General features: G+C 70.1%; 3 protein-coding genes across 12 annotated transcripts; all 3 read left to right on the top strand.

Moving 5' to 3' along the window:
• The first annotated feature begins 71 nt into the window (after nucleotides 1-71).
• On the top strand, nucleotides 72-7,887 carry TIMELESS (timeless circadian regulator). 10 transcript variants are annotated; one of them, XM_068921224.1, is made up of 30 exons: nucleotides 72-191; nucleotides 893-1,041; nucleotides 1,123-1,276; nucleotides 1,397-1,511; nucleotides 1,602-1,664; nucleotides 1,777-1,878; nucleotides 2,072-2,227; nucleotides 2,342-2,475; nucleotides 2,555-2,642; nucleotides 2,721-2,897; nucleotides 3,006-3,223; nucleotides 3,345-3,448; nucleotides 3,530-3,699; nucleotides 3,836-3,961; nucleotides 4,057-4,208; nucleotides 4,306-4,403; nucleotides 4,500-4,614; nucleotides 4,709-4,910; nucleotides 5,012-5,163; nucleotides 5,251-5,336; nucleotides 5,463-5,586; nucleotides 5,707-5,789; nucleotides 5,891-6,033; nucleotides 6,113-6,281; nucleotides 6,369-6,437; nucleotides 6,509-6,627; nucleotides 6,709-6,850; nucleotides 6,944-6,983; nucleotides 7,154-7,239; nucleotides 7,475-7,887. In XM_068921224.1, the coding sequence occupies exons 2-30, from the start codon at nucleotides 945-947 to the stop codon at nucleotides 7,588-7,590; spliced, it is 3,600 nt and encodes a 1,199-aa protein (XP_068777325.1). In that variant the 5' UTR covers nucleotides 72-191; nucleotides 893-944; the 3' UTR covers nucleotides 7,591-7,887. The 10 variants fall into 10 exon arrangements, with proteins under 10 accessions (XP_068777325.1, XP_068777324.1, XP_068777330.1 ...); XM_068921223.1 differs by lacking the exon at nucleotides 72-191 and adding an exon at nucleotides 283-371; XM_068921229.1 differs by lacking the exon at nucleotides 72-191 and adding an exon at nucleotides 283-371 and having other exon boundaries at nucleotides 6,947-6,983.
• A 150-nt stretch (nucleotides 7,888-8,037) lies between these two features.
• Nucleotides 8,038-9,357, top strand: APOF (apolipoprotein F). The gene is made up of 2 exons (XM_068921231.1): nucleotides 8,038-8,170; nucleotides 8,272-9,357. Exon 2 carries the CDS (start codon nucleotides 8,294-8,296, stop codon nucleotides 9,317-9,319), a length of 1,026 nt encoding a protein of 341 aa, XP_068777332.1. The 5' UTR covers nucleotides 8,038-8,170; nucleotides 8,272-8,293; the 3' UTR covers nucleotides 9,320-9,357.
• Nucleotides 9,358-10,351: 994 nt separating this feature from the next.
• Nucleotides 10,352-16,758, top strand: STAT2 (signal transducer and activator of transcription 2). The gene is made up of 23 exons (XM_068921430.1): nucleotides 10,352-10,391; nucleotides 11,098-11,322; nucleotides 11,417-11,567; nucleotides 11,645-11,743; nucleotides 11,819-11,911; nucleotides 11,989-12,067; nucleotides 12,178-12,263; nucleotides 12,339-12,487; nucleotides 12,559-12,717; nucleotides 12,797-12,949; nucleotides 13,071-13,091; nucleotides 13,224-13,317; nucleotides 13,442-13,498; nucleotides 13,572-13,655; nucleotides 13,723-13,821; nucleotides 14,345-14,480; nucleotides 14,583-14,632; nucleotides 14,714-14,802; nucleotides 14,870-15,006; nucleotides 15,099-15,287; nucleotides 15,362-15,419; nucleotides 15,555-16,453; nucleotides 16,537-16,758. Exons 2-23 carry the CDS (start codon nucleotides 11,192-11,194, stop codon nucleotides 16,668-16,670), a joined length of 3,147 nt encoding a protein of 1,048 aa, XP_068777531.1. The 5' UTR covers nucleotides 10,352-10,391; nucleotides 11,098-11,191; the 3' UTR covers nucleotides 16,671-16,758.
• The last annotated feature ends 12 nt before the right edge of the window (nucleotides 16,759-16,770 follow it).

The following is a 16,770-nucleotide window of genomic DNA, read 5'->3' on the forward strand; positions in this document are numbered from 1 at the left end:
GACACCGCCGGCGCCGGCTCCTCCGTTAAAAGGGCAACGCCGCGGCGCGGAGCCCTTCCGGCAGAGCGGCCCCGGCCAGGGGCGGCCGCACCGCCCTGTTGGGAGCAGCCGGGCCGGCCGCTGCGGGCGGCGCCCCACGGGGGAGGGCTGCGGGAGGGGGCCGGGCCTCTTGGGTTCCGCAGGGCTGCTAGGTAGGCAGGGGGCGAGCGGCCCCACCAGCGGCCGCTGAGGGAGGCGTTTCCCCTTTAAGCCCGCGGGCGGGCTCGGGCGCCATCGGGGCGGCGGGCGCGGGGCGCGCGGGCGGCGCGGCGCGGCGCGGGGTGGGGGCGGGGCAGGACGCCTGGGTCCCTCCCCGCCGCGGCCCCGTGAAAGTAGGTTGCGGGAAGTGGGGCGGTTGCGTAACGGCCGCCTGCCCCCGCCCCGCCGCCTTTTTAGGGCGGGCGGCGGCGACGGGCGGCGGTGAGTGCGGCGGTCCCGGTCCCGGTCCCGGTCCCGGTCCCGGTCCCGGTCCCGGTCCCGGTCCCGGTCCCGGTCCCGCCGCGCTGCTGTCGCCGGGCAGGAGACCCAGCGGTGCCCCGGTCTCCGGGGTGGGGGATCGGGACCGGCTGGTGCCCTGGGGACAGGGGAGGTGGGGTGAGGGTGACCGGGGGATGTCCCGGTACCGGGGGCCAGGGAGGACCGGTGCTGCCCTGGCCGGTACCGGCAGGGAGAGAGACCCAGTGGTGCCCTGGTACCAGTGGAGGGGGGACCCAGTGGCATCCCGGTACTGGGGGAAGGGGGACGTGGTGACACCTGGGGACCTGGGATCCGGGACCGGCCGGTGCCCCGGTACCGGGGGGTGGGAGGGCGCTGCCGCCCCTGCCCCCCGTGAGCCCCCATGTCTGCCCCAAAGGCGCTCCGGCCCCTCCGCGGCCCCCGGTCCCCTCTGCTGCCTGCCCGGATTTATGGACTTGTACATGATGAACTGCGAGCTGCTGGCCACCTGCAGCGCCCTGGGCTACCTCGAAGGGGACGTCTACCACAAGGAGCCCGACTGCCTGGGTACGTGGGCCGGGGCAAGCGGGGGCCTGGCGGGGCGCCGCTGAGGGGGTCTCACGGCCCCCGCGCTGCCCCTCTCCGCAGAGAGTGTGAAGGACCTCATCCGGTACTTGCGCCATGAGGACGAGACCCGGGACATCCGGCAGCAGCTGGGGGCGGCCCAGATCCTGCAGAACGACCTGCTGCCCATCCTGGTGCAGTACCCGCAGGACAAGGTGCTCTTCGACGCCGTGGTCAGGTACCGCCCGGGGGGTGCAGGGACGGGAGGGCGCCCGGCGCCGCTCCCCCGGCACGGCAGCCCGGCGGAGAGGGGCTCCCGGCGGAGCAGAGCTCCCACCGCGCCCTGCTCCCCTCCCAGGCTCATGGTGAACCTGACGCAGCCGGCTCTGCTCTGCTTCGGCAAAGTGCCCCAAGATGCCACCTCCCGCCACCACTTTCTGCAGGTCGTGTCCTACCTGCAGGCCTACAAAGAGGTGAGCCCCCGCCATGGGAACACGGGCTCCTGCCCAGCTCTGCGGGGCAGAGGGTCGCTGCCCCAGGCCCTAACGTTAGGTTTTCTCTAGGCTTTTGCTAGTGAGAAAGTTTTCGGGGTGCTCAGTGAGAAGCTCTATGACATGCTGCAACTGGTGAGTCCCATTTCTCCTAGCAGCTCCCCGAGTTTGGGTGCCTCATCCCTGCGGAGCAGGGCCTGGGTACTGGGGAGGAGCGGGGGAGCCCCTCACGCCCTGTCGCCCCCAGGACTGGGAGCAGCGGCAGGAGGAAGACACGCTGCTCATCGAGAGGATCTTGCTGCTGGTGCGCAATGTGCTGCATGTGCCCCCGGACCCCACGGAGGAGCAGGTACCAGGATGGAGGCTTTTCCTGTGTGCCTCGCCCCCGCTGCAGTCTGGAAAACTGGTCTGGGGGCAGCTCCCAGCCCCCTGCAGGGCTCCTGCCTTGTCCCTTCCCCACCTGGGGCTGTGATGGCCCCGTGACTTTCCTGGGGACCCTGGTGTTCTGCGTGCTGAGCCCCGCGTCTGCCCCCTCCTGCCAGGGCGTGGATGGTGACGCCAGCACCCATGACCGGGTGCTCTGGGCCCTGCACATCAGTGGCATGGACGACCTGCTCAAGTTCCTGGCCAGCTCGCAGACTGAGCAGCAGTGGGCCCTCCACGTCCTCGAGATCATCTCCCTCATGTTCCGCGACCAAGTGAGCCTGGGTGGGAGGTGACAGGACACAGGGGGGACTCGCTGCCTCCCTGCTCCCTCCGGAGCCCCCGGCACGGCGCAGCTGACAGCTTGGCTCCCCCCCCCCCCCCCACAGAACCCCGAGCAGCTGGCCGCGGTGGGGCAGGGCCGCTCAGCCGCTGAGCGCGGCGAGGACACGGAGGAGCTGGAGACCCTGCGGCAGCGGGAGCTGGCGGAGAGGAGGAGCCGAGCGCTGCAGCGCCCATCCAGGTGATCCATCGGGGGCCAGCAGGGGTGTGGGGCCCCGCTGCCGCGGGCTGGCTCCGCTCACCCTGCGTCCCCATCCCAGGCACTCCCGCTTTGGTGGCTCCTACATCATCCAGGGCCTGAAGGCAATTGGGGACCGGGACGTTGTTTTTCACAAGGGCCTGCACAATGTGAGTAATGGGGCCAGGACAGCAGTGGGGAGGCTGGGGCACCGGGACATGAGTCGGCATTGGTGTTTGCCCCCACAGCTGAAGAGCTACAGCCACGACCTGGGCAAGGAGGTGCGGAGGGTGCCCAAGCGCCGGCTGGCGGCCCGCGAGGCCGAGCCGCCCCGGCGCTCTGCCCGCAACGTCCGGCTCTTCCTGCGCGAGTTTTGCCAGGACTTTCTGGAGGGCTGCTACAACCACCTCATGTACCTGGTCAAGGTGAGGGGGCCGGGGCTCGGGGAGGGACGCGCAGCCCTGGAGTGCACAGCGTAACGGCCTGAGGCAGCGCAGTGGTCCTGGCGCTGACCCTGTCTCTGCCTCCTCCAGGACCAGCTGATTCGGGAGAAGGCTCAGCAGCACGATGAGACCTACTACCTATGGGCTACAGCCTTCTTTATGGCCTTCAATCGGAGCCTGCGGTTCCGGCCAGAGCTGGTGTCGGAGACGGTGGGAATCCGCGCCTTCCACTTCATTGAGCAGAACCTCACCTCCTACTACGAGATGGCACTGATGGACAAGAAGGAGGCTGCGACCTGGGCCCGCAGGTGGGCGTGTGCTGCTAGGGCGCCTGGTCCTGTCCCTGGCTGTGGAGCTGTTGGTCTGCGAGGGCAGTGGGTGTGATGCTGGGGGGCAGCGCTGTGCCCTGGCCTGACACTGTGTCCCCAGGATGCACCTGGCCCTGAAGGCCTACCAGGAGCTGCTGCGGACGGTGCAGGAGATGGACCGTTCGCCTGAGCAGGCCGTGCGGGATAGCAGCCAGATCATCAAGAGTGAGTCTGTCCGTCCCCCCTGCCATAGGCTCCATGCTCCATCCTGTTTTCCTAGTTCTTGGCCAATCCCTTCTCCTTCAGATAACATCTTCTACCTGATGGAGTACCGGGAGCTCTTCCTTGCCCTCTTCCGCAAGTTCGATGAGACGAAGCAGCCGCGCAGCTTCTTGCGGGACCTGGTGGAGACAGCCCATCTCTTCCTCCGCATGCTAGAGCGCTTCTGCCGGGGACGTGCGGGCCTTGTCGTGCAGGTGGGCTGTGGGTCTGGAGACCTGCCCTCCTGCCACAGCACAGGGCAGCATGTGGGGCAGCGCCCTCCAGGCTCCAGAGGATGGAGGACCCTCCCGGTGGCGGGTTAGTTGCCCTGACTGCCCTCTCACCCTGTAGAGCAAGCGTGTGCGGAGGAAGAAGAAGCCACGAGCCCCCGCAGCCCTGACAGCGCAGCCTCCCACCCCTGAGGAGCTGGAGGATCTCTGGACAAGCCTGGCTCCGCAGCTCCAGGCCTGTGTGCAGGTAGGAGGGGAGGGATCCAGTCCTGAGCCCACCTTCCTGGGGGGAACCAGTGTCTCTTCTGGGGGATACCAGCTCCCCAAGTCTGTGCCCATCAGGGCGAGGTGCCTCTCCCTGAGGATGTGGTGCCCTTTGATGCTGCATCGGAGACGCCAGTGGAGGAGCAGCGCGCGGAGGCCATGCTACGGATTCAGGACTGCCTGCTCGGCGGCCGGGCCCCCGAGGCGCTGAGGCTGCTCCGCTCTGCCAGGTACCAGGCATGGCACCTCATGGCCAAGTGCTGCTGCTGCCCCATGCCTGGCCAGGGACGTGGGGACACGGTGCTAGCCTGCCTGCCTCTCCTGCAGGGAAGTGTGGCCCGAAGGAGATGTGTTTGGCCCCACTGGTGTGGAGCCATCTGAAGAGACGAAGCTCCTGCATGAGATCCTCTTTGCTCCCCTGCCCCGTGAGTACCCCGGCTGGTGAGGGAACCCACTGCAGAACTGGGACTGCGGGTTTGAGGCTGCAGCAATTAAGGTGACTAACCCTGTCCCCAATGCAGGGCATGCGCCCCCTGAGGCTGAGGAGCCTGAGGAGCTTGAGGAAGAGGAGGAGGAGGAAGAAGAGACTGTACGAGTCTCGGAGAAGGAGTTCAACTTCTTAGACTACCTCAAGCAGTGAGTGGGGTCAGGCCCTGTTGGGAGGCACAGCAGGATGGCAGGACTCCTGGGTCCCTGCTGTAGCTCACCGTGGTGTCCGGGGTGGGGGCAGGTTCGCCAGAGCCCCCGTGATCCGGGCCTACGTGGTGCTGCTGCGCAGCTACGCCCAGAACAGCGCCCACACCAACCACTGCGTCGCCCGCATGCTGCACCGCCTGGCCTGCGACCTGCACATGGAGGCCCTGCTCTTCCAGCTCTCCCTCTTCTCCCTCTTCAACCGCCTGCTCAGTGACCCCTGTGCTGGTGCCTACCAGGTCAGATGGGGCCCTGGCCTCCCCCTGCCTCCTGGAGCCCCCCGCTGCTGGGGAGGGGGTCAGGCCCAGGCATCCCCCTAGCCTGTCCCTTCTCCCCTCAGGAGCTGGTGACTCTGGCCAAGTTCATCCTGGGCAAGTTCTTCGCGCTGGCAGCTACCAACAAGAAGGCCTACGTAGAGCTGCTCTTCTGGAAGAGCCCAGCGGTCACCCGCGAGATGGCTGAGGGCTACAGCTCGCTGCAGGAGGGCGAGGGGTGAGTAAGGACCCAGCACCCTGGGGCTGAGGAGGGGATCGCCACTGCCCTTCCCTGTCCCCTCACATCCCTTCCACCTCTGCTCAGGGCCAGCACACGGAAGGCCCCAGCCTGGACTCCCCAGGAGGAACGGGAGCTGCGAGAGCTTTACTGGAAGTACAAGGAGGTGGAAGGTAACGGCCTGAGGAGGGGGGAGTAAGAGTCTGGGGGAAGAACTGGATTCCTGGGTCCTCTGTGGGAGGAGTGGGGGCAGTCAAGGTTTCTTCCTGCTCCTCCACAACAGTCTCCTGCTCCCGTAGGGGAGGACATCATTGCAAACATCCTGGCCCACCTGCAGGCGCCTGGGCGCACGCGGAGACAAGTTGTGAACCAGCTGGTGCGGCTGGGGCTGGCCAACAGCGTCAAGGACTTCCCACGGGAGAGGTGGGTCTGGCCGCCACTGGGGCAGGATGCCTTTGTTTGATGTCCTCAGGGCCAGGGGGCCTGGTCGCCTGGGTTCTTTCCCAGCTCCAAGGCAGGGCTGAGCAGTTGCAATCCCCCTAGGAAGGGCACCCGCATCGTGCTGTGGACGCAGGAGCAGGAGCTGGAGCTGGAGCGGCTCTTTGAGGAGTTCCAGGGCACAGATGGTGGGTGGGGCCGGGCAGGGGTGGGCGCCCAGTGGGGCAGCCCCCAGGTTGGGGCTCTGGCCAGGCTTGGTGCCCCACACTCACTCCTCACCTCCCCATAGATGTCCTGGGCAACATCATGAAGAACCTGACAGCCAGGCGGTCCCGGGCCCGCGTGGTGGAGAAGCTGCTGGGGCTGGGGCTGGTGTCGGAGCGCAAGGAACTGTACAAGAAACGCAGGAGGAAGGGCCATGCCCTCCTGGCGGTAGGAGGGGTGTGCGGGAAGGGTGAGGAGGGAGCCTTGTCCCAGGTGGGTGCTGGAAGGCAGGGCTGGTCCTTGGTAGGATGAGATGGAGCCCTTGGGGGCACCCGCCCGGGACAGCTCAGCAGAGGAGGGCGACAGTGACGAGGAGGAGGAGGAAGAGGACGGTGCTGAGGAAGGCCCCATGGAGGAGCACTGGGTGCCTGAAGACGGGGCTGGGCAGGGACTGGCACAGCGTCTGAGGCAGGAAGGTGAGTGGGGGCTGAGGCTGTTCAGGCCTCTGGTTTGCGTTTGGCTCCGGGAGGATGGATCCTGTCTGGCCTTCTCCGTGTCCGCAGGCCTGGCTGGGCCTCTGCAGTGGCTGGAGAACTACTTGAAGCGGACGGCTGGGGACCGCGAGGAGGACGGTGAGTGGGAGCCTGGGGCTGGGGGCCGGGGCCGGGGCCAGGGCCAGGCTCACGGCACTCTCTGTGCCCAGGCGTGTCCCACCCGGTGCCCTTGGTGCCGCTCTCGGAGGAGAACGAGGACGCTATGGAGGACAGGCGCTTCCAGGCCCTGCTGCGGAAGCTGGGGGTCCGGCCCCCTGCCAGCGAGCAGGTGAGACCCCCCCCACCACCACCACCATGCCCCCCAGGCACGGCGTAGCCCAGCCCTGCAGCATCTCCCCTCTCTACCCAGGAGTCCTTCTGGCGCATCCCGGCCACCCTCACGCCCCAGCAGCTCCGCCGTGCGGCTGCCTCCCTCGCCCGCCAAGGACCTGAGCCCGAGGGATCCCCGGGACAGCTCTCGGCACCGCAGCATCCCCAGGGGCCAGCTCCAGGTGAGGGGCCGGGACAGGGTGGGGGGAGCTGGGCTCAGGGCTCTCCCAGCGACGGGACCAGCCCTGATCCGCTCTTTCCCTTGTCCCTCTCAGCAGAGCAGCCACCGGCTTCGCCGGGATCGGACTTGGAGAGGTGAGAAGGGGAGCTCTTGCTAGACCCCTGCCCCAGACACCTGGGTCTTCTCCCAGCTTGGGGGGGGGGGGCAGACTCCTGGCCTCTCCCCGTGTGGTGGGGACAGACCTGTGCCCCTGGGGCTGGGCAGCGCAGCGTCGGCCTCTTCTAACCCGTCGCCATCGCTACAGTGCTGAGCCGGGCCCGGTCCCGGCACAGGCGGGCACCAAGCGGAGGTGGCAGGTGCACAGTGACGACGAGGACACTGCAAGCCTGGGTGAGCTGCGCCCCTGCTTCTTGCATGTAACACAGCACCTCCCTGGGGGGCTCGCAGCCCCCCACCAGGGCCCAGGGGGTCTCCCACAGGGCTGCTGCTGGGTGATGCTCACCATGTCCCTGCCCCCCAGAGCGTGGGGCTGGGAGGAAGGCTGAGTGCAGGGCTGGGCCCCCACCCCAGGCAGAGTATGGTGCTGGGGGTCCCGGCCCCCACTGGACCCCCTCTGCCCCTGCAGGTGCTGGGCCAGGCCCTGCTGGGCCCTGTGTGGAGGAGGATGAGGTGCTGCAGCCCCCCAGCAGGCGGAAGCGGGTTCGCCGCGTGGAGGAGGAGGAAGAGGAAGAGGAGGACTGAAAGGCTCTTTGTGCCCTGCCCAGACCCTCAGTGTATCCCAGCCCTGCAGGGAGCAGGGGGCTGCGGGCCCTGCTCCCTGTGGGCTTCCTTGTATTTAGTTTTCTGCTTTTTCTGCAGGTTTTTAAACTAGTTTTTAAGGGTGGGGTGAAAGCAGGCTCCCACTGTCCCCCTCCTCTCCCCTTCTCATGTCCATCTCCGTGTTTTTAGTTTAAAGGTTGCTGTTTCTCAAGGATGTCCTTTTCTTTTCTAATGCCACCTTTTAATGGGGAAAGAGACCAAATAAAAAGTGCAAATCTCTCCCTGACTTGGATGCCTTCGTTCCCATGGGGGGAGCACTGCCCCATCCCTGCTGCGTCCCCTCCTCTGTCCCACCGCGCTGGGTGGAGACCTCTGTCCCCTCCCACCCCTCTGTTCCGGGAAGGTGCCAAGATGCTTGCAGGATCGGGCCCAGCCCCCAGCGTGTCGCAACCGGCCCTCGATAAGGGCCCAGGCAGGGGCTATAAAAGGACCAGAGAAGGGGGTCGGCCACAGACACGCAGCGGCTGTCCTGCGGGCTTGGGGACGCGAGCATCGGCAGTGGGTGAGCGGGGGCGCTGGTGGGGCTGGGGTGGTTGGGGGGGGGGGGGGGAGCTGTGGCCACCGGGAGCTCATGGGCTCTGCCCCCTCCTGCTGCCTTGACAGGCTCTGCCGGGAACGACCTGCCATGCGCTGGGCTCTGCTCAGCCTCCTCCTCTGCCTTGGCGCTGCGGCCAGCTCCACCGTGCCCCCCGGGCCGGACGCTGCCGCCGCAGCTCGGGCGCTGCTGGCGCGGCTCTCCGAGCTGGGCCTGCCGCAGGCACTGCCCGGGGCCGCCGGCGTCTCCTGCCGTGACCTGCAGCCCGATGCCCTGCCCGGCTTCTCCCAGCTCCCGGCGCTGCCCCGCGTGCTGGCCCAGGCTGCCCTGGCGCTGGCGCTCAGCGAGGCGGGCTGCGGCCCCCAGGCCGAGGCGCTGGTGCTGGGGCTGTACCGGGAGCTTGAGGGCCCCACGGCTGAGGCCCTGCTGCAGGGGCTGGTGCGGCTCCAGCGTGCCCCGGGCAGCGGCCACCTGCCCCTGCTCTTGAGCCTGGCCCAGCTCGGCGCCTCCGTCCCCGTCCAGCCCTGCGCCGGCCTGACGCCGCTCTCCAACATCCAGCTCTGGGGCCCCGTGGCCAGCACCCACAGCCGCTTCGCCGGGGCCGCGAGGGCCTGCCAGCGCCTGCAGGCTGCCTGCGCCGGCGTGGCAGCCGCGGGGCCCTCCTCCTTCCAGGCCGTGCGGCGTCAGGGCGCCCAGGTGCTGCCGGCGCTGGGGGCCCGCTCCTGGCTCCAGCGGTGCAGCCGGGCGCCCCGGGGCCGGAGCCGGCGCTCCAGCGAGGACATCTGCAGCTCGCCGGGGGAGCAGGAGGTGCACAGGATCCTGGAGTGGGTGCCCAGCATCAGCACCTTGTACAACCTGGGCACCAGCCTCTACTACGCCTACCAGGGCTGCGAGGAGCTGGCGTCTGAGCGGGCCTTGGAGGCGGCCGTCGACCTGGGCTACGACAGCCTCACGGCGCTCAGCGCCGCCGCGGGCGGCCCCGTGGCCTACGGCGTCCACCTGGGGCTGCAGCCGGGGCTCAAGGCCAGCGTGCGGGCCCTCATCTGCTACTTCACCTCGGACGGGGACCCCCCGCCGGCCCCCACGGCCCACGCCGGCCCTGTCCTCCTCGTCTGAGCCGCCAATAAACACCTGGCAGCGCCTCTGGCTGCGTGTGCGTGCGTGCATGCGTGCGTGTGGGGCAGGCCACGATCAATGGCTGGGTCACCCTGCCCCGGGGCAAGGGGAACTTGGCCCGGCCCGCGCCAACGGCAGGGCTCTGGCCCCTGCCAGCCCTGCCTGCCTGCCCCAGCAGCGCCGCCGCGCCGGGGTGGCTGGGGCAGCCGGGCTGGCCCCATAGCCCTGGCCCCACAGCCCGGCCCTGGCCCCACAGCCCTGGCCCCACAGCCTGTTCCTGTCCCCATGACCCTGTCCCCATGGCCCTGGCCCCACAGCCTGGCCCTGGCCCCACAGCCTGTTCCTGTCCCCATAGCTCTGGCCCCACAGCCTGGCCCTGGCCTCACAGCCCTGGCCCCACAGCCTGTTCCTGTCCCCATAGCTCTGGCCCCACAGCCTGGCCCTGGCCTCACAGCCCTGGCCCCACAGCCTGTTCCTGGCCCCATGGTCCTGTCCCCATAGCTCTGGCCCCACAGCCTGGCCCTGGCCTCACAGCCCTGGCCCTACAGCCTGTTCCTGGCCCCATGGTCCTGTCCCCATAGCTCTGGCCCCACAGCCTGGCCCTGGCCTCACAGCCCTGGCCCCACAGCCTGTTCCTGGCCCCATGGTCCTGTCCCCATAGCTCTGGCCCCACGGCCTGTTCCTGGCCCCATGGTCCTGTCCCCATAGCTCTGGCCCCACAGCCTGGCCCTGGCCTCACAGCCCTGGCCCCACAGCCTGTTCCTGGCCCCATGGTCCTGTCCCCATAGCTCTGGCCCCACGGCCCTGGCTCCAGGTCCCTGCCGCCGCGGCCTGCCCCCAGCAGGGCGCCACCATCTTCCCCCTCCCTGCCCCGTTAGCCCCGCCCCCCATGGCCCCGCCCCCCTCCACACGTCATTTCTGGGAAGCGGGCGACCCCGCGGGAAGACTTATCTCCCGGCCGGGGGGGCGTGGCCACGGCGCCGCTCTCCGCCAATGGCTGCGCAGAGCGGCGAGGGGGCGGGGCCACGGAGCCCTCCCCGCCCCGTCCCGGCAGTCCGCGGAGGGGGCCGAGGTGGGAGCGCAGCGCCGAGCACCGGGCGGGGGCCGCGGGGGGCGCCGGGGGGCGCCGGGGGGCGCAGGGAGCCCTCTTTAGGGGGCGTCCCCGGGGGAGTGCAGGGTGGTCCTGCCGGGGGGCGTCCCCGGGGGGGTGCAGGGAGCCCTGTTTAGGGGGTGTCCCTGGGGGGGTGCAGGGAGCCCTCTTTAGGGGCGTCCCTAGGCAGGGTGCAGGGTGGTCCTGCCGGGGGGTGTCCCCGGGGGGGTGCAGGGAGCCCTGTTTAGGGGGTGTCCCTGGGGGGGTGCAGGGAGCCCTCTTTAGGGGGCGTCCCCGGGGGGGTGCAGGGTGGTCCTGCCGGGGGGCGTCCCTGGGGGTTGCAGGGAGCCCTGTTTAGGGGGCGTCCCCGGGGGAGTGCAGGGAGCCCCTGCCAAGGGTGCCCCGGGGGGGGTGCAGGGTGGCCCTTTGGGGGGTGCCCCTGGGGGGCGCAGGGAGCCCTGTTTAGGGGGTGCCCCCGGGGGGGGTTGCAGGGAGGCCCTGCGAGGGGTCCTTTGGGGGTGCTGCTGGGGGGGTGCAGGGAGCCGCTTTGGGGGGTGCCCTGGGACGCTCCCCTTGTTCTGGGGAGGGCTGCCTCCCCACCCCGTATCTCGGCCCCCCCGAGCACGCCTGTCCCGGGCCGGGTCCCAGCCCGACGCCCTCCCTGGCTCACCGCTCCCCGCCGGGCCAGGACCGGGGCTGCCAGCGCCTGCACGGAGCCCCGGGCCGGGGCAGGGCCCGCGGCTGAGCCGCCTGCCGAGCGAGCGGCCTCGCCTGGCCCCAGCATGGCCCAGTGGCAGGAGCTGCAGAGCTTGGCCAACGCCGCCCTGGAGCAGGTCGACCAGCTGTACAGCAGCGTGGCGCTGCCCATGGAGGTGCGCCAGTGCCTGGCGGCCTGGATCGAGGACCAGAACTGGTAAGGGGGCGGTGGGGGGGGGGACGGGACGGGGGGAGCCCTGGGGCGGCGGGAACCGCGCCGGGTCCCCGCTGACCCCGCGCGGGGCCGGCAGGCGCCAGGCGGCCGAGCCGCTCTCCTCCCACGCCCGGATGCTCTTCCACTCCTTGTTGGCGCTGCTGGGCGACCAGCTGGGCAGCCCGGGGCTGGGCGACGAGGACTTCATGCTCAAACACAACCTGCGCAAGGCCAGGCGCGACCTCCAGGTAGGCGGCGAGGCTGGGCTGGGGGGTCCTGGGGGGGCTCCGCACCCTGCTGACCCCCCCCTCCACCTCATCCGCAGGCTGCTTTCGAGGAGCACCCGGAGAAATTTGCCAACCTGGTGGCCAACCTGCTGCAGGAGGAGCAGCGCATCCTGCGCCTGGCGCACGCGGGGCAGCAGGTAGGAGGGGGGCCGGCAGGCGCCCCCCCCCGCCCGCCGGGCCGGCTGGTGCCCAAGAGCCCCGTGTCTCCGCAGGGGGGGGCGGCCCCAGCGCCCAGCGCGCCCCCGCAGAGCGACCGGCAGCAGGAGATCCAGCGCCGGCTGGCCGACTTCCAGGCGGCCCTGCAGGTAACGGCCCCCGCCGGCACGGCCACCCGGGCGGCGCAGGGCGGCACGGCCCCCCTCACCCCCCGCTCTGCCCCCAGGACGCCGAACGCGCCTTCCGCCACCTGGAAGACGCGCAGGACATGTTTGATTTCTGCTACAAGGTGCACTACCTTCCGGGTAAGGCTCGTTTGGGGTGCCCAAATCCTTCCTGCGACCCCTGCAGGCAGCAGAGACGCGGGGCCGGGGAGGGCCGGGGTGCCGGCCCCCCCTCACCCCTGACCCCCCAGGCGAGAACAGGACCAGCGATCCCGAGTACGCCAAGCAGGTCCAAGGGCTCCAGGCCAAGCTGCAGAAGCTGGACCGGAGCCGGAGGGTGAGCGGGGCCCTGAGCTGGGCGGGGGGCCAGGCCTGCCCTGCACCCCCTGCTCAGGCTCCCGTCTCCCCCCAGGACGTGCTGGCTCAAATGCAGCAGCTGCTGGGGCGCAGCGAGACCCTGCGGGACTTCCTGCAGCAGGAGCTGGGGGCCTGGCGGGAGCGGCAGCAGCGCGCCTGCCTGGGGGCCCCCGCCGACACCAGCCTGCTCCAGCTGGAGACCTGGTAGGGCCGGGCCGGGCCGGGGCTGGGGGCGCCGCGGCCGGCCCCCGCTGACGCTGCCGCGGCGCCCGCAGGTTCACGGCGCTGGGCGAGGGGCTCTTCCAGCTGCTGCAGCTGTTGCGGGCGCTGGGGGACCTGCGGCACAAGGTGACCTACGAGAGGGACCCGCTGCAGGCAGAGCCGCCCCTCCTGGAGACGCGGCTGCGGGAGCTGCTCACCTACCTGCTCCAGAGGTGGGCGCAAAGCCTGGGCGGGGGGGGGGACGCAGGGCTCTGGGGCGGCCCTGACCCCCCGCCGGCCGCTCGCCCCCAGCGCCTTCGTGGTGGAGCTCCAGCCCAGCATGCCCACCTCCAGCAAGCGCCCGCTGGTGCTGCGCACGGCCAGCAAGTTCTCCGTCCGCGCCCGCCTCCTCGTCCACCTGCACGACCGCAGCCACCACATGGAGGCCAAGATCCACATCGACAGGTCGGGCCCCCCCCCACACCCGGATGCATTCCCCCGCCTCCCCACAGAGGGGGGATTTGGGGACCCCCCAGCCTCGCCGTGGGGCTCCCAGGGCCCGCTGACGCCCTGCTGTCTCTTGCAGGGACCCCCCCAAGATCCGAGGGTGAGAGCTGAGTGCCGGCCCCCAAAGCGTCCCGGCTCCCGAGGGAGGATCCCGGCTCCCAGGGAGGATCCCAGCCCCTGCGGGGGTCCCAGCTGCAGCGGCCCCCACCCTTGGCCTCTCTCTGCCCCGCAGTTTCCGCAAGTTCAACATCTTGACGTCAAACAGCAAAACCCTGGTGGCGGGTGACGGCCCCCAGGACGGGCTGGTCTGCGACTTCCAGCACCTGGTACAGACCCCCCCGGACGCCTGGGTCCTCTTCCAGGCAGGGAGAGCGGGGCAGGGGCTCAGCACCCCCAGCCCGGCTCGAGCCCCCTCCCCGGGCCCTGGACTGACTCTCTCGTGCCCCGCAGACGCTGAAGGAGCAGAAAGTCAGCGGGTCGGGCAAGGGCAGCAAAGGCGCCGGCGAGGTGGGTGCGGGTCTGCGGGGGGCAGGCAGCACCCGGGGCTGCGGCCAGCAGCTCAGGGCGCCCATCCCCGCAGGGTCCCCTGGCCGTGACAGAGGAGCTGCATCTCATCACCTTCACGCTGGCCTACGCCTACCGCGGGCTGGAGCTGGAGCTGGAGGTGAGGGCCGGGGGCTGGGGGCTGAGGGCTGCGGGGGGGCTGGCCTGACACCCGCTTCCTCCCGCAGACCTCCACGCTGCCCGTCGTCATCGTCTCCAACAACAACCAGCTCTCCAGCGCCTGGGCCTCCATCCTCTGGTTCAACATGCTCAGCACCAACCCCAAGGCCAGTGACGCTCCAGCCTGGCTCCTTGCTCTCCCCTTCCCCCCGGGCCGGGCCTGTCCCCTCCCCAGTGCTCCCTCCCTGTTCCCCCTCCCCCTGGTCCTGGTGTCCCATCCCTGGTCCTGCATCCCTGGTCCTGCAACCCTGGTCAGTGCCCCATCTCTGTCCTTGGGTCTGTTCCTGGTCAGTGTCTGCTGTGCCCTGTCCCTGGTCCTGGTCCCCTGTCCATGCTCCTGCCCCTGCCCTGACCCAGTCCCTAGTCCTGGTTCCCACCCTGTGGTCCCAGTCCCTGGTCCCCATCCCCAAGCCGTGGTCCTGCCCCTTCCCTGTGCCTCATCACTAGTCCTTACCCCATCCCTGTCTGTGTCCCATCCCTTATCCCTGTCCCCAGTCTGTGTCCCTGTCCCTAGTCCCTGCTGGGTGCCCCATCCCTGGTGCCCATCCCTGCCCTGTGCCTGGTCCCTGTCCCCGTCCCGTCCCCAGCAGCTGCCCCGCGCCGGCCCCGCGCTCACCCCATCTCCTGCAGAACCAGCAGTTCTTCGCGGCGCCCCCGCCGGCGCCCTGGCCCCAGCTGGCCGAGGTGCTGAGCTGGCAGTTTGAGAGCGTGGCCGAGCGGGGCCTCAGCAAGGAGCACCTCCAGATGCTGGCCGAGAAGCTCTTCGGTAAGGCCGAGGCACGGAGCCCATCCCCGGGGCCTCTGAGCTTGCCCTGCCGAGGGACCGGTGGGGCCATGCCGCCCGGCTCACCCCGCTCTCCTCCCCAAGGCTCAAAACCGTCCCCGGAGAGCACCCTGACCTGGCCCAAGTTCTCCAAGGTGAGCGGTGCCCGGCGGCGCTGGCGCCCACCCCGCGCGGCCCTGGCCCCGCAGCTCCCGCTGATGCGCCCTCTCCCGCAGGACAGCGCCTCCGGCTTCTCCTTCTGGGCCTGGCTGGATGGGATCCTGGGGCTGCTCCAGGAGCACCTCAAGCAGCTCTGGAAGGACGGGTAGGACTGGAGCTGGGGAGGGCCGGGGGGGCCCAGGGCCAGGGGGTGACGGTGCCTCCCTCTCCAGGCTCATCCTGGGCTTCGTGAGCCGGAAGCAAGAGAAGAAGCTGCTGAAGGGGAAGCGGACGGGGACGTTTCTGATCCGCTTCAGTGAGAGCATCCTGGGGGGGGTCACCTGCACCTGGGTGGAGCATCCTGAGAGCGGTGAGCGCCCACCCTGGCCTGGGGCACTAGCCCCTCACCATGGCCTTGGGCCTGCCCTAGGGGCTCACCCCGACCCCGCGGCATCCCCGCAGGCCCCCCTGCTTTCTGTGCCGTGGTTCCCTACACCGCGACCGAGCTGGCTTCCCTGGCACTGCCTGACATCATCCACGACTACCAGCTGCTGGTGGAGGAGAACATCCCCGAGAACCCGCTGCAGTTCCTGTACCCGGACAGGGCGCGCGACGAGGCCTTCGGGCCCTACTACAGCCAGCGGCAGGCAGGTACGGCACGGCACGGCCCCGCCACGGGCCGGCAGCCACCTGGGCCCCCTCCGCACTCTCACATCTGCCCCCAGGAAACCTGTTGGAGCAGAAGAAATACCTGAACCGGCGCCTCATCCGCGTGTCCTCCAGGTGAGGCAGCAGGGCACCTCCGTCCATCCCGCCATGGCCCCGCAGAGACAGGAGCCCCGCTCGCCGTGCTGCCTCGTGCCTCCAGGCCCTGGCCCCTAACCTGGCCCCTAACCTGGCCCCTGTCTCTCCCTGCAGGCAAGCGAATGAGTCTTGGCAGGCGGAGGAGGAGCTGGTGGCTGCCACGCAGGACCTGGAGACACTGCAGCTGCAGCCCAGGGACCCGGGGCCGCTGCAGGCGATGCCCAGGGGTCTGGAGCCGTTGCAGGCAATGCCCTGCAGCCCTGGGACGCTGCAGCTGGGGCCTGGAGGCTCAGAGCCGCCACTGGTGCTGCAGGTGGGATCAGGGGTCCCAGAGCTGCTGCAGCCGGAGCCTGGAGCCGTGGAGCCGCAGCTGGTGCTGCAGCTGGTCCCCGAGGGCAAGGGGACACTGCAGGTGGGACCTGAGGGTTTGGGTTCATTGCAGGTGATACCCGGGGGCGTGGAGATGCTGCAGCCGGTTCCAGGGGGTCAGGGGACTCAGCAAGTGGGACCTGGGGACCAAGTGCCACTGCAGTCAGGGCCTGGAGCCGTGGAGCCGCAGCTGGTGCTGCAGCTGGTCCCCGAGGGCAAGGGGACACTGCAGGTGGGCCCTGAGTGTCTGGGGACGCTGCAGGTGATGCCTGGGGGCCTGGAGATGCTGCAGCCAGTGCCAGGGGTCCAGGGGATGCAGCAAGTGGGACCAAGGGGCCAAGTGTCGCTGCAGCCGGGGCCTGGGGCTGTGGAGCCCTCACTGGCCTCGCAGCTGGTCCCCGAGGGCCAGGGGACGCTGCAGGTGGGACCTGGAGATTTTGAGCTGCTGCAGCCAGTGCTGGGGGACCTGGAGACACTGGAGCCGGTGCCGGGGGACCTGGACATGCAGGAGCTCCTGCAGTCGCTGGTGGAGGGGCTGGAGCCGGGCTCGGGGGCACTGGAGACGCTGGAGGCGGCAGAGCTGATGCCCAGCATGCTGGAGGCCGGGGACGGCGGGCTGGAGGCGATCAGCCCTGGGCCGGCCCGTGAGTGTCAGCAGCCCTGGGGGGACCAGGGGGGCCGCGGTCGGGTCCCCGCTCAGCCCTGACCCCCTCCCCACGTCCCGCAGGCAACGCCGCGCTCCTGAACCGCTGTGACCCGTTCCTGCCCCAGTCCGATGACACGGCCCTGCCCGCTGTGAACTCCCTCTTCGCCGGGGCCGACTTCCCCCCGCTCCACATCGACCCCAATGACTTCCAGTAACCCCCCCCCCCCGCTGTAAATAAACCTTTTCTGCTCCAGTTGCCCACAGCGTTTTGGGGTGGGTGGCCGGAGCCCCCCCGTATCCCCCAGCACAGACCTC

This window comes from Struthio camelus, chromosome 28 (genome assembly GCF_040807025.1).
Source record: "Struthio camelus isolate bStrCam1 chromosome 28, bStrCam1.hap1, whole genome shotgun sequence".
In the NCBI taxonomy this organism is placed as follows: domain Eukaryota; kingdom Metazoa; phylum Chordata; class Aves; order Struthioniformes; family Struthionidae; genus Struthio; species Struthio camelus.